Source organism: Chiloscyllium punctatum, chromosome 45 (genome assembly GCF_047496795.1).
Source record: "Chiloscyllium punctatum isolate Juve2018m chromosome 45, sChiPun1.3, whole genome shotgun sequence".
Taxonomy (NCBI): Eukaryota; Metazoa; Chordata; class Chondrichthyes; order Orectolobiformes; family Hemiscylliidae; genus Chiloscyllium; species Chiloscyllium punctatum.
Window position 1 is genome coordinate 34,898,438 of NC_092783.1, and position 16,039 is coordinate 34,914,476.

General features: G+C 41.4%; 1 protein-coding gene across 3 annotated transcripts in view; it reads right to left on the reverse strand.

Moving 5' to 3' along the window:
• Positions 1-16,039, reverse strand: part of itpr3 (inositol 1,4,5-trisphosphate receptor, type 3) — a 269,802-nt gene that overhangs the window by 238,746 nt on the left and 15,017 nt on the right. For all 3 annotated transcript variants that reach the window (XM_072563528.1, XM_072563529.1, XM_072563527.1), the window contains exon 2: positions 14,142-14,212. In XM_072563528.1, coding sequence (XP_072419629.1) covers positions 14,142-14,212 — 71 coding nt within the window. The remainder of the gene's footprint in view (positions 1-14,141; positions 14,213-16,039) is intronic.

The following is a 16,039-nucleotide window of genomic DNA, read 5'->3' on the forward strand; positions in this document are numbered from 1 at the left end:
TTTTACTTCAATTTGGACAGCATGCCAACTTCAGTCCCACGTAATGATCCTTGTCACACATGTCATACAAATGAGCCATTAAAATGCTGCACACTGCAGCAAACAGTTGGAATGCAACTCGCCTGCTACAATAACCATAAGGAAACAGATCTAATTCAAACCACGGCTTCCTAGTATTGTTCATGCATGAGTTCTTCCTGATGTATTTACTCATTGAGTGAGTTGTATTTACACAGCTTTGGAGCACCAATGGGTCTACCATAAAGCTATGTAATTATTGGCTGTACAGAGTTTACAATGGGAAGATTACTGGACACAGGACGTCAGTTTTAAATGTTTATATTGGACACATGCAAATTCATATCCAAATGCCCAACACTGCCGATGCCAGCATGTAGTCATCAGATAGACTGAACTTTCTAGTATTATATACTGAAGCCCTTCTGCACTGACATTTTAAGGAAATTTCTATTTTTTTTCAGAAGATTATGCATCAGAGTTTCTTATTTGGCTACCAGGACAAATGTTGTATTTATTTTTTAAAAATCCACCAAGGTCACTTTGCCTAGAATATACAAATTAAATATGCAGTGTGAATCCCAAGTCTGAGTTGTGCCAGCGATTAAATATTTAGTGCATCTGTAGCTCTTAGACAGCTGGGGATGTACTTAAATGAATTCGCAATTCTGTAGGCAAATTATTATATTAAGAGTCAAAAATAATTGGCAAACTGACCAGCAGCTGCAAGGACAAAAAATGATGGTTAATGCTAGACAAGTGGCGGCAACAGGACAGCAACCAAACTCCATATGATGTGGAATGATTTGAAGGAATCATGGTATGAGGAGCAAGCAGCATTTTGAAGTCATCTCCCCTTCAAACGACTTTGCTTATATTGTACACTATTCAGAGGACAGAAGTGCAGCATACCTGCAGGAGATGATATAAAGGCTCAACAATGAGTTGAACTTATATTGAACACAGAATTCAGCAACAGAAACAATTACAGCTAACAACTTTGGCACACTATTGCTTTGTAAGTGTTTCTAGCAGCAGTCATTATTAACCCAACCTAGCTGTATGAACAGCTACATTCACAGAGGATGGCTGCAGGGTAGGTAGGCAAAAGTGAGGACTACAGATGCTGGAAATCAGAGTCTAGATTACAGTGGTGCTGGAAAACCACAGCAGGTCAGGCAGCATCCGAGGAGCAGGAAAATCGACATTTCAGCCAAAAGCCCTTCATCAGGAATGAAGGCAGGGAGGCTCCAGGATAGATGGGATAAATGGGCCAGGTAGGTGTCGGTCTCTAACTTGTCGTTATACTTCAATATTTTAAGACTGCTACTTGGCTCCAAGATGGCACATAATACAAAGGAATAAACCTAAACTAGAGGTCAGCCTCGAAATTACAATGTCTTGCTGCTATGTGAGAAAGACACCTGGATGATTTTGCAATTGAAGAACATTAACACAATACAGAATAGCAAATTCACAACTCCCCTCGAGGCTCAGTGTTCATTCCACCATCCTGATCCAATCTGCACTCAGTTAGATGCAGAAATTCATGCAACTACACAAACATCACATAATATTATATAACGCAAGCACTGCCTGAAGGTGTGGCTTGAAGTCAGCATTCTAAAGTTTTATTTAAGTTACTTCTCCATTTCTCTGCAAATGAGCATGAAGAATCTGACAGCATTGTGACAGCAGCATGCAAGAGATGGAGAAGTAGCTAACTCTATACTCACTTCGAATATCGTAAATGTTTCCACGTTATACAATTTTATATGGATTTGCAGCTAGGCCAGTGTCCTGAGTATTTGAATATAACTTTTATGAGTGCATTTGGGACTGGATTTCCACCAGTGGTTTCAAAGTACTGTGTAACCCTTTGTATGCCATGGAAATTATCTACCAAATAATGCAAATTTTGATGGGGAGATTTAATACCACCTTCAGCCTATGTCTTTGATGGAAGAGTGGATGCATCTGCGAACATTTAGACATCTTTGGCTTCACATCCCTACTCTTCATCCATAATCCGAGAAAAGTTACAATCTTTGTGTTCCTTTAACTCGAGCTAAGTAATGAATATGTCATCAGTATCTTTTAAATTGGCCTTGTCTGAGGTGGGTGGTGAAGAGACATCACAGGGAACTCAGTATTTCTGCCAATGTCCTCGAGGCAACATCTTTTAGATCTACCAGGATGTAGATCTAAAACTAATTGTTTGAATGTTGTGATATGAATGGCAGTGGAACTGTTAGCAGTTGCCATCATTTATTCTCTGAAACTGATAGCAAATTTTGGAGTCTACACAATGCAAAGCGAAACATTTTGAACAACTTTTTTTTTACACATAGCATGGTTCGTGTGTGGAATGAACTTCCAGAGGAAGTGGTGGATTGCGTCCAGCAACAATGTTTAAAAGACTGTGATTCTGTGAAATTACATGCCGTCTAGGCTTGCCCCCAGTGGGACCTAAACTCCAGCCTCAAGTGATTGCTGACCCCTTGCCAGAAAATTAGAGCCTTGCAAACATAGAAAAGCAGAGCAGGAGTAGGCCATTCGACCCTTCAAGCTTTTAGATTAGATTACTTACAGTGTGAAAACAGTCCTTTCGGCCCAACAAGTCCACACCGACCCCCCAAAGAGTAACTCACCCAGACCCATTTCCCTCTGACTAACACACCAAACACTGTGGGCAATTTAGCATGGCCTGTATGCTTTGGACTGTGAGAGGAAACCCACTCAGACATGGGGAGAATGTGCAAACTCCGAACAGATAGTTGCCCAGGGCTGGAATCGAACCTGGGACTCTGGTGCTGTGAGGCAGCAGTGCTAACCACTGAGCCACCACAGTCATGGTTGATCATCCAACTCTGTGCATTGATCTTGCTTTCTCCCCCCCACCCTTTGATCTCTTAAGTCCTCGGCAATATATCCAACTCCTTTTTGAAAACACTCAATGTTGTAGTCTCAACCACTTTCTATATTCGATTCCTTACAGTGTGGAAACAGGCCCTTTGGCCCAACTAGTCCACACTGACCCACCGAAGTGTAACCCACCCAGATCCATTCCCCCTAACTAATGCACCTAACTCTACGGGCAACTTAGCATGACCAATTCACCTAACCTGCACATCTTTGGACTGTGGAAGGAAACTGGAGCACCCGGAGAAAACCCATGCAGACACAGGGAGAATGTGCAAACTCCACACAGACAGTTGCCCGAGGCTGGAATCGAACCTGGGTCCCTGGCGCTGTGAGGCAGCAGTGCTAACCACTGAGTTATATTAGAGAATTCCACAGGCTCACCACTGCCTTGGAGAAGAAATTTAGAGAACTAGATGGATAAGACATGTTTGAAAGGATATGAGCCAAATACAGACAGGTAGGACTAGTTTTTGGGATTATGGCCATTGTGGATTGGTTGCACCAATGGGTCTGTTTCCATGCTGTATGACTCCATGGAAGTTCAGAAGTTGTTGCCAATAATGCTACAGTTTTCCACAGCTTGAAGTCTTCACAGATTGCAAACAATTAGATATGACAGATTCTGCCCTTGCACATTTTCAAAACACCTGAAAAAACTCACACCTTGTCAAATGAATTGTAACCAAATTTTTGTTTTGGGGAGAGAGTGGAGAGACAAGGATTTCCCACACTCCAATGGATTGGTACCACATCTATAAAAATGCAACTGCCTCACAATAATAATATGCTGGAAGCAGTTTGACTTCATTAAGATTGAGGTTTCCACACCTCAGGGACAGTAAGTGCCAGCAAGGAGAACTGCCAGTCTGACTGATTAGCCATGAGCTCTGTAGGCCTCAGCAGTGCCAGGATGGAATAGCAGCCACTGCTGGGACTAGAAGCAATCCCTGGACACAAAGTGCATGGATCCTGAATCTAAAGCAAGTTTTGGGGTCTGACAGATGCCAGCAAGGGGTATACCAGGGGAGTTTAGACTCTGATGTTACAGGGATATTTGAATGGCTGCCTGGACAATCCTTTGACTTGACATGAGATTCAAACTAACACTGAAAAACAAAAAAAATCCATGCGACAGAGATCATTGGATCTTTCTGTTCAGCTTTCCCTGAGGTCAATTGTAACCACCAGTGCTTCACCATTCACCAAGGATAAGGCAAATGTAAAAGATACTGATCCTACATCAATTACTTAGTTTGAGTTAAAATGAACACAAAGCTTGACCAAAGGCTGAAGATAATTAATATTAATATTCTCATTTTGCACTGCAAGAATTTTGTGATTCTGTGAAATTACATGCTGTCTGGGCTTGCCCCCAGTGGGAGCTAAACTCCAGCGTCAAGTGATTGCTGACCCCTAGGCAGAAAATGAAAGCCTTGCAAACACAGAAAATAGGAGCAGGAGTAGGCCATTCAGCCCTTCAAGCTTGCTCCACTATACAACTTGGTCTTGGTTGATCATCCAACTCTGTACATTGATCGTGCTTTCTCCCCAGACCCTTTAATCTCTTAAACCCTAGGCAATGTATCCTTTTGGAAAACACTCAGTGTTTTGGTCTTAACCACCTTCTGTATTAGAGAATTCCACAGGTTCACCACTGTCTGGGAGAAAAAAAGGTTTTCCTCATCTCAGTCCTCAGTAGTCTATCCTGTATCCTTAGACTTTGACCCGATGTTCTGGACTCCCCATTCATCAGGAACATCCTTACTATGTTTGCTTTGTCGCGTAAAGTTAGAATTTGTTTAGGTTTTTGTGATATCCCCCTTCCATTCTTCCAAATGTCAGTGAACATATTCCTAACCAATCTAGTCTCCCTTCATATGTCAGTCCTATCATCCAGGAATTAGTCAGAATAACCTTTGTTGCTTTCACTCCATGGCTAGAATATGCTTCCTTAAATAAAGAGACAAAAAACGCATACAATACGTCTTTTGTCAGAAGATTGAGAGATCACCTGTGTGAAAGATTAAAGCGAGGTTAAAAAGGTTCTCGCATGCCTAGTTTCCTCACATCCTTTAACAACGCATTTAAGCCATTCTTAAATATTAGCACACCGTATGCTTCAATCCCCAACATCAGTAACAAATTCTATACCCTTTGTATCAAAATGTTCTCAAAACCCTTGGTCTAAATCTCATGTTCAATCTCATATTGATGGTACCTCTTTCAAGATTCAACTGCTTGTCATGATCTGTTTTGATCTCTTCTGTCACCATCATTTTAAACAGCTCGATCAAATTACACATTAATCCTTCCTCTTCCAGCAAGAAAATGTCACATGCTTTCAACTCTTTGAACTTGTACTTACTCAGAACACGTAGAATTCTAATGAATCATTGTAACCTCGCTACTGTCTAACTCACCACAGCATACGTGAACAGTCCAAAAGTGAACATAATACTCCTAATCTTAAAGTTTTATAGAGATTTATCATTACATGCATACAGACTAAGAGCAAGAATAGACCATTTGGCCCCTTGGGCCTTCTGCATTACTTGATAAGTTCAGGGTTGACCTAATATGGTCTTAAATTTACCTTCCCCGCCTGTCCCCCCTCTACTCATTGTCAATCAAGAATTTATTCAACTGAGCCTTAGATATATTTAGTGAAATTGCATTCACTGCTCTCTGGGGATGTGTTCCACAGACTAACAATCTTCTGACATAAAAATAAAATTATCCTCAAGTCCATCTAAGTAGGGCCTTTGTTTTTAAGTTCTGCCTCCACTTTCCAATCTCTCAGCACCCGCTTTGTCAAGTCCTCTCAGGATCTTAAATAATTTCAATAAGATCATCCCTCATTCTTCTAAATTCCGACTGAAATGGGTGAATCCTGTCCAACCTTTCCTCACAATTTAACCCTATCATCTCAGCAATCAATCGAACAAACCTTCTCTGAACTGCTGCTAATGCAATCATGGTCTTTCTTACATGAGAAGACCAAGCTGTATACACAATACTCCAAATGTGGCATTACCAGTGCAAAAAACTGTAGCAAGCCTTTGCATGTTAATAAATGGCAAAAATTTTTAAAATGCAAAGGGCCAACAGTATTTATAAAATTTCAGCGTTGCTAGAAAAAAAGTTCTATTTTTATATTTTTATATGACGTGTGGACGCATTTAAAGAACTATTTGTTATTTGCCTCCATAGGAAAGTAACAGAACAAAATGATATAAATCACAGACTCATAGAGATGTACAGCGTGGAAACTGACCCTTTGGTTCAACTCGTCAATGCTGACCAGATACCCTAACCTAATCTAGTCCCATTTTCTACCACCTGGCCCATATCCCTCTAAATCTGTTGTATTCATATACCCATCCAGATGCCTTTTCAATGTTGTAATTGTACCAGCCTCCACCACTTTCTCTGGCAGCTCATTCCACGCACCACCCTCTGAGTGAAAATGTTGCCCCTTAGGTCACTTTCATTATGCCGCTAGATTTGGACTCCCCTGCCCTGGGAAAAAGATCTTGGCTATATCTTATCGATGCCCCTCATGAGTTTACAAACCTCTATTAGGTCGCCCTTCAACCTCCAGCACTCCAGGGAAAATAGCCCCAGACTATTCAGCCTCTCCCTAGAGCTCAAACCCGCCAATCCTGGCAATATCCTTATAGATCTTTTCTGCACCCATTCAAGTTTGGCAATGATTCAGCAAACAAAAGTTATTTAATACAATTATCTCTTGGAAGACTCTGCAGAATCAAGGAGTTGGAGGCATAATTCAAATTGCAAAGAAATTCAGCAGTTACACAGATAATTCTAGGATAAATACATCTCAGATTCAACGCTAATATGGGCGGCACAGTGGCTCAGTGGTTAGCACTGCTGCCTCACAGCACCAGGTTCAATTCCAGCCTCGGGTGACTGTGTGGAGTTTGCACATTCTCCCCATGTCTGCGTGGGGGTGCTCCGGTTTCCTCCCGTAGTCCAAAGATGTGCCAGTCAGGTGAATTAGCCACACTAAATTGCCCATAGTGTTACGTGCATTAGTCAGAGGGAAATGGGTTTGGGTGGGTTACTCTTTGGAGGGCCAGTGTGGATTGGTTGGGCTGAAGGGCCTGTTTCCACACTGTAAGGAATCTAATCTAATGCCTTGTTTGAGCTATTGATATAATCTTTTCAAAACCACAATCTTTAGTATTTTCCTTATTTGAGAGTCTTGCACTAATTTCCATCTGCCATTTAAATTGCCAAGAGAAACTGATGCTGAACTGTTCACAATTTTCAAATATAGCACCCTGTAAGATGCGCAATGAACAGGCTGTAATGTCAATAAACTACCGAGTTAAGTATTCATTGGAAAATGGGAGGGGGGTGGGGCTGCCGGGAAGGTAGCTGAGAGGGCAATAGGTGGATGGAGGTGGGGGTAAAGGAGTGGGTGGAGTGGAAGGAAAATGGACAGGTGGGACGGGTCATGAGGATGGTGCTGAGCTGGAAGGTTGGACCTGGGGTAAGGTGGGGGAGGGGAAATGAGGAAATTGGTGAAATTCACATCAATGCCCCCGAATTGAAGGGTCCCGAGGCAGAAGATGAGGCGTTCTTCCTCTAGGCGTCAGGTGATAAGGGAGTGGTGATGGAGTAGGCCCCAAGACCTGCATTTCCTGGGCAGAGTGGAAGGGGGTAGTTGAAGTGTTCAGTCACGGGGCCATGGGGTTTGTTGGTGCAGGTGGCCTGGAGATGTTCCCTGAAGCGCTCTGCGAGTAGGCATCCTGTCTTCCCAATGTAGACGAGACTGCATCGGGAACATACCAGATGGCCTCCCTCTTTGAAGACTGCAATTTCTCCTCCCACATGGTTGATGATGCCCTCCAATGCATCTCATCCATATCCCACACCGCCGCCCTCAAACCCCACCCCTCCAACCACAACCCCCTGGTCCTCATCTTCCACACACCAACCTCCATATACATTGCATCATCCTCTGCCATTTCTGCCACTACAAACGAACCCCACCACCAGAGATATATTTCCCTCCCCACCCTTATCTGATTACCATAAAAACTGTTCCCTCAGTGACTACCATGTCAGGTCCATGCTTCCTAACAACCCACCCTCCCCTCCCGGCATCTTCCCCTGTCACCGCTGGAATTACAAAACCTGCGCCCACACCTCCCCACTCACCTACGTCCAAGGCCCCAAAAGGAGCCTTCCACATCCATCAAAGTTGCATCTGCACTTCCACACATGTCATTTATTGTATCCATTGCTCCCGATGAGGTCTCCACTACACTGGGGAGACAGGATACCTACTCGCAGAGCACTTCAGAGAACATCTCCGAGACACCTGCACCAATCAACCCCACTGCCCCATGGCCTAACATTTTAACTCCCCCTCCCACTCTGCCAAGGATATACAGGTTCTGGGCCTTCTCCATTGCCACTCCATTACCACCCAACGCCTGGAGGAAGTTCAGGACCCTCCAACCCCAGGGCATCAATATGGATTTCACCAAGTTCCTAATTTCCCCTCCCCACCCCCCTTACCCCAGTTTCAACCTTCCAGCTCAGCACCATCCTCATGACCTGTCCCATCTGTCAATCTTCCTTCCCAACTGTCCACCCCCACCCTCCCCTCCGACTTATCACCTTTACCCCCCCCCATCCACCAATTGCACTCTCAGCTACCTTCCCCACAGCCCCACCCCCTCCCATTTATCTCTCCACCCCCAAGGCCCCCAGCCTCATTCCTGATGAAGGGCCTTTGCCTGAGACATCGATTTTCCTGATCCTTGGATGATGCCTGACCTGCTGTACTTTTCCAGTACCATGCTCTTGACTCTAATCTCCAGCATCTGCAGTACTCACTTTCGTCTTGTGGCACAGTGCCAATTTCCCGAACTCTAGGCCAGTGTTTAAATCCCACTGTTTCAACAATGTGGTCATGTCTGAACAGACTGATTTAAAGCAATATTAAAATGCTGACGTGCCAGCAATGTCCATGCAGCATTAGGAAATTTAAAATAAAATTCAGACAAGGGAGTAGACAGACACTAAAAAAAAGCCACAATCTGGAATGAAGATAATGATAGAAAACTGGACAACACACGGGTTAGTTCTTTCTTCTGATATCATAGAACCAAAGATTACTGTGAATGCACAATCATTTTTAACCATTAGATTGCAATGCACCTTTTCACAAACTGTCAAGGTTTATGAGCAATGACATATAATCCATTGTTATTTGCACTTGAATGAGCAAACCGTTTCCTGGTTCTAATAAAGGTCTTTTTGAAAACATGTTTAGCGGCTTGACATTGAGTCCATTGCACCAGTGTTGCTAATTACTGGCACATACTGGTTTAGAATGCAATATTGCAGAAGTATCTAGGCCCGTAAGCTCTGAAACTTTGCCCATGAACACTGCCACCTCCATATACCACTCTGCCCTCTTTTTCTGGGGGTGCATGGAGCTGTTTAGTTCAGCTGACGAGATATACCAGCATTTAGTTCCAAATAGTGCAAACAATGTAAGTTCAAATCCTCATTCCATCTGAGATAGACTTAGGGCTTGCCTCATTGCCCTTCCTTCTGAAATTGGAAGCTGATGACAAAGCACCACTGCCAGGAAGCCAGCTCAGGATGAAGCATCAGCAGACGATGAGTCAAGGGCCAGCCTTTAGGCACAGCACACACGACATGTCATTCTCATTTCTTAGTCATCAACCAACACATTAATACAATTGGACACTTGAACTCAGCATACCTCCTAACTCCTTTCACCAGTAATGATATTTCTTGCTCCACCCTCCAAATGAATTTTATCACTTAAAAATAGTCAGCTAAAACATGCCCAAGCATTACAGACTTGCAAATTTGAAGAAAGACTTGACGAGCTGTTTTCTTTCACATGAACAAAGATGAATAGGAATCTTTGGCACTTGCAAAATTATAAAAGATTTTAAGACAGTACTGAGTGATGTCTGATGCCTGCCCATTCAATACCAATGGAGCCATAAACTAGTCATTGAAGAAACTAAAGCAAAACTATAAATATATCTCTTTGTTCAGATGGTGATTAGAACATGGAGTACTGACTTTCGTTGTATGGTATGACAGCAGCATTTGAAAATAAATTAGAAATGTATTTGAAAAGTTCAAATATAAAGCAGTAGAAACAAAAGTTAAGGAAATTGGAGTACAATTGTAAATGTTAAAATTGGCATGCTAAATCAAATTGCCATCTGTGAGGGCAATTTTTAATTATAGAAGAATTGAATAGTTCAGAAAACAAAAGTTAATATTTTATGCTTTACTAATAAAAAATGACCATCGTCCTTCAGTGCCTTCCACTTTTCTCAGTACTAGACTTTGCTTCCTTCTCTTTTTTTTTCACGTTTCATTGTTTTCACCATTCTTCATTCCCAATATGGAGTTACTCTTGATGGATGTGATCTCCATGTTCTTACTGCTGCTTGGTGTCTTGCTATTCATTAACATTCCTGTCAGGAACTGATTCACTATCTTACAAATATTTATGACCACGCCCGAATTCTCTCCTTATGTCCCTCTGGTTATACAAACAGATTAGCAGCCTGAGAGCAGCAGATTCAGTCTGGTCAGATGGAACCTGTGTATACTTTGTGATTCCTAGTTGGCACTTTAATTAGCCTGTTTAGCTTGATGATATGTATGTGGCAGCATAAAGTTTGAAATTTCAACATTGTTCAGCAGGCAGGTGAGAATGTCTGCCCGCTGAAACAGAAAACAGAATTGTAATCAGATGCTCTCTGATCACAGTGCAAATTAGATTTTGTTTCACACTAGAATTGTGCTGCTTGGATATCAAGCTAAAACAGCAGGTGAGAGCAACCTCAAGGGAATCTCACTCCACAGCCAGGCCAGACCTTGACCACAGATTAATAATTAGTTTATCATTGTCACGAAGCTGAACTTGCTTCGCACAAACATTAAATTACAGTGCAAATCATCCTGAGATGTTGCATAGCAAAGCAAAACCTGAGTACCATAAATTTGTCTTGATTATCACCAGCTTCTAAATAGTTAATGCCAGAATTCTACTGATTTAACAACGAACCAATTGCTGCAAAGACTTTTTTGGCTTCCTAAAGATAGTATGCAACCACTAAACTCTTCCCACTAAATCCCATGGAGAAAATTACACAAGCTGCTTGTCATTATGGAAAATATATACAGGGTGGCACAATTACTTTTCCCTTGTTTCTAGGCATCCTCCTACCTCCCTTCCACGCCAACTAACCTCCGCACCAAGGCAAGCTATCGGTTATGAGTTTCCATATCCTCTGACTCACTGTGGGTAATAAGACAGGAAATTCACTACTTATGTATTGGTATTAATGTAAAAGATGTCAGTTTTTGAAAGACTGCAAACACAGTTCTGTGGCAATTTTGTTTAAAATTCTTGCCTTAAACAGGATACAAGAACTTGATGATGAGATGCTGCAATAACAGAGAGATTGTGATAAATACTGTGCGTGAATAAAATTGGTGAACAAATTAAGTGCCACAAAATTTGTATAGTATTTTTCTAAGTGTCATATCACTATTAAATTGAAAATCGAAGTGTGGATGAGAGTAGAATAGAATTAAACAACAAGGAAGCTAGCCTAAAAAAATGTCTTTTAAAGCATACTACTGAGTTCTTGGAGAAGCAAAAGTATTAATACTGGATTCAGATTGGTCAAGGAGCCATAAAATGAGACTCCCTGCCTCCACTCCTGATGAAGGGCTTTTGCCCGAAACGTCAATTTTCCTGCTCCTTGGATGCTGCCTGACCTGCTGTGCTTTTCCAGCACCACGCCAATCTAGACTCTGGTTTCCAGCATCTGCAGTCCTCACTTTTACCTATAAAATGATGTGGTCAATTGATTATGCTATCTTGGTAAATAATAATTAGTAGAATATGTCACAGGGACTTATTTTCTAGTCTACTGTACCATTTTCATGATTGCTAGTTGAAAGGAAAGGAACTTTTTAACATCTAGCTGGCTATATGGTTTTCATTAACTACTTACATTAGTACTAACTCATACAAAGATCTTCATTGGTTTTAAAGACCTTTGGCACATTCTGAGAACATGAAATGTGTTCTGGAGATGAAAGCTTTTTCTTCCTTTTCTTTAATGTCAAAATTAGGCCCTGACATGTGTCTCAATTGAATGCCACAACTCAAAGGAACTCGTGATCACTTTGGTTGTTCAAAGGGTAAAATTGATGGTGGTTGGGGTGTAGCAGAAGATTAGGTGTCTTGGTTTAGGACTGAAATTTTAAATCAATGCCAAAAGGTTTTAGAAAGCTTCACAATGCTTACGTAGAGAGGCAGGAGGCTGGAAGAACATAGCAAGCCAAGCAGCATTAGGAGGTGGAGTAGTCGATGGAGTAGTGGGTGTAAGGGGAGCTGCAGATAAAGGGGATGGAGAGGGGCAGGGTGGTGAAGTGGGGATGGGGGAACAGAGGTCGAGGATACAACCTGGTGGTCGATGGAGGAATGAATCTGATTGGTGGTTAGAAGGAAGGGTCGATGAGAGGAATGGAAGGGAGGGGCTGAAAAGGGAGTCAGGGGATGGGGAGGGATGGTATCTGAAATTGGGAGAACTCAATGTTGAGTCCTCCAGGCTGTAGTCTGCCCAGGCGGATGATGAGGTGTTGTTCCTCCAATTTGGAGCTTGATTTGCTGTGCCAATGGAGGAGGCCAAGGATGCTCATGTCAGAAAGAGAGTGGGAAAGGGAATTAAAATGGGCAGTGACTGGGAGGTCAGGTCAGCTCCTCTGGGCCAGGCTGAGATGGTTGGTGAAACATTCCTTCAGTTTACATTTGGACTCACGATGCTTAGGCTATTATAAAAGTTTAAGAACCAGCAATGCAGTGTAACAACAGCTAAGTAGTTAACTTGGCCAAAGCACATTTGTCACGTATCTCACTATCAAACAACAGGTTAATTCTCTGAGAACAGGATCCTTATACTATAACAGCGGAATTCCATTTGCAAAGTTAGTTTGACAAGAACAAGAAAAGGGCAGACAAGAAGAGACAATACTCACAATCACTACTGCCTGCAGAAAATGGGAAGGTCAATATACGAAGTGGATAAGATTGAAAGTTGCTCGCTTTTACAATAAGTATAAGCTAAGCTAACTTATCAAAGTCATTGAATTGGACAGTAGCATTGAATACAAAGAGCAAGTTGAACCTTGCTATCCCAAAGTGACCCTGAATGCTGAACATGAATGATGTAAAGCAAACAGCAGTTAGCTCACGCTGAAGCACAGCATTTGCAGGTATAATTTAAATCCTACCCATTAATAGCATCTGCTTAAATATCTTTCATAATCCTACTCTGTGTTATATGAAGCTACAACATCAGGTTGGAAGCTAGAAATTTTACGGCAAGTAACTTACGTCCTGAAACCCCAAAGCTGTCTACCACTTACAAGGCCCACCTCAAAAGTGTCATGGAATATTCTCCAATTGTTTGGATGGCTACTGTTACAATGACCCTCTCCAGAAGCTCACCACAAGCCAGGACAAAAATAGCGCAACTGGTTAGTACCCAATCCACCACCTTCAACCTTCATTCACTCCACCACTAACGCTCAGTGGCAGCAGTGTACCATCTACAAGACGCGCTATGCTAACTCACTGGCTCCTTTAATAGCGTGTTTGAAACCTGTGATCTCTGCCATCTGGAAGGCCAATGGCAGATGTGTATGGCATCCTGCCGCTGACAATATTGATTCAGAAGGCCTCATTAGAACAAGCACCCTCTTCTATGAGGAGGACAAATAGAAACTCACATAGAGACATTTGAGATTAAAGTATTGGCATCCCCTGGATTAAGTCATTGTTCAGGCTGATGGTCTATATGTTGTGTGTATTACTTGATCCATGCAGAAGATAATATCTACAAGACTGATCATCAACTTGTTCCTTTAGTAATGAACATCGCCCACCATTGAGCCACAAGGCCCAAAGTCCAAGAGGATTAAGATCAATGTATCTCTAAAGCAGCTTAACCAAAGAGAGAAATTAGTAAACCCTGTCTACTAATTAGATTAGATTAGATTCCATACAATATGGAAACAGGCCTGCTTATCAACACATTATCCACAACCTTTACATTTCATGCAATGTTATGTGATAAAACCAAATTTACCTCTAAATTTTTTGGGAGGATTTTCCAGATCTCCAGCCCCTGGCTCAACCACACATCTGTCATCCACCAATCTGCAAAAACAATAAATATTTTTAAAATGTAAGGACATCAGTTTCTGCTAGGTATGATCTAGCTGAAAAATTAATTAAGATTGTAATTTATATCCTTTGTCATTCTGAAGCCAAGTGTATTTAGATAAAGAATAACTGAGGCAAACAATTTAACAGGTCACAATTTAACAAGGAACAGTTACAATCAAGATGGTGAGGATTGCCCAAACCTGACAGCATGTAAATGAAGTTAAATCATCAGATAGTAATTTTAAAAGTACTTTGCAAGATAAAATGATTAAACACCCAATGGAATAGCAATATAATTGCACCATCAGAACTTTCATTAAAATTGTTGGAGTTCATTTAATTAAATCAATGACTACATTGACATTTCGATGAAGTTTATATCAAAATTGGAAGAGATACATTCGAGCAGCACCGTCCAAATCTTTTGGGTTGAACTTTCTAACATTCCAACTAAAAATAGCAAAATGGAAGCCCAACATTTCCCTCATAGAACTGCCCACCAGAACACTGAGTTGTTTTACTGTGTTAAGAGCGCTATGTGAATAAAGATGTTGTTGCTGGACTAACCAACATGGAGACTCATGTTCAAAAGGTGGCAGTTTCCATTGGAAGACCACACTGATTAAAATCTCAAAAAAATCACAGAAATAGTAAGATCCAGGTTACTCAGTTATGTTGGATATTATCACATTTGTTTGTAATTAATTAGAATAGCCTATGTTGCATAGTTAGTCACCTTCTCAACTTTGTACCAAGAAAATGGGCTCGTTTTCAATTATTTCAAATATAGCCATGTCTGAACAAAGATGTTTCATGGATTACAGTTATACAGCACACTCTTTTGGGCAATCCAAATTATGTGCAAGTAAACATGTCCACTCCGGAAGTTGTTGATGTCAAGCTGTTAGGCGACTCTCTGTGTGGAGTTTGCACATTCTCCCCGTGTCTGCATGGGTTTCCTCCAGGTGCTCTGGTTTCTTCCCACAATCCAAAAATGTGCAGGTTAGGTGAATTGGCCATGCTAAATTGCCCATAGTGTTATATGAAGGGGTAAATGTAGGGGAATGGGTCTGGATGGGTTACGCTTCAGTGGGTTGGTGTGGACTTGTTGGGCTGAAGGGCCTGTTTCCACACTGTAATAATCTTATCTAAAAAAAACACGATATTTTGCTTTGAGTCATTTTTAAGATTCCATTACATAATCTTTTTGTTTATACGTGATTATAAAGCTGAAAAGATCAATAACCAACTATTGTGAGTCTGAAGTAGGTATTGGAATGATCGAATTGCAATCCCTGCAATCAGATGAGATGGATAATAGGCAACAACACCTATTTAATGTAGTGAAACCTCAAATCCCTCCGGATAAGCATCAGACAAAAATTGACACAGAACCAAAGAAAGATTTGGAATGGAATGAATGAAAAATGCAAACATTTAAGAAGAACATTCTTCATGACTGAAGACACCATCATCAATGATGAGGCAAAGAGAGTAGAAGGTGCACAGGAGGTCACAGTTAGATGAGTGCAGAGTTCTGGCAGATTAAAGATATGAATGGCAAGACCATACAGAGATTTAAACACAAGAATGAAAATTTTAAAATTAAGGCTTTGGTTTATTGCAGGCTAATGAAGGTCATTGAGCATATGAATGATGGATAAACATGTGTGTGTCAGAATACACAATTACTGTATTTATTTTCAATGTATTCAACAATCATAGCAATATTTTTCAAACAATCACAACAATAATAAACAGCTATTAGTCTGATTCCATGGATATGTTAATTGTAGGATATAGCCAAAAAGCCTTTAG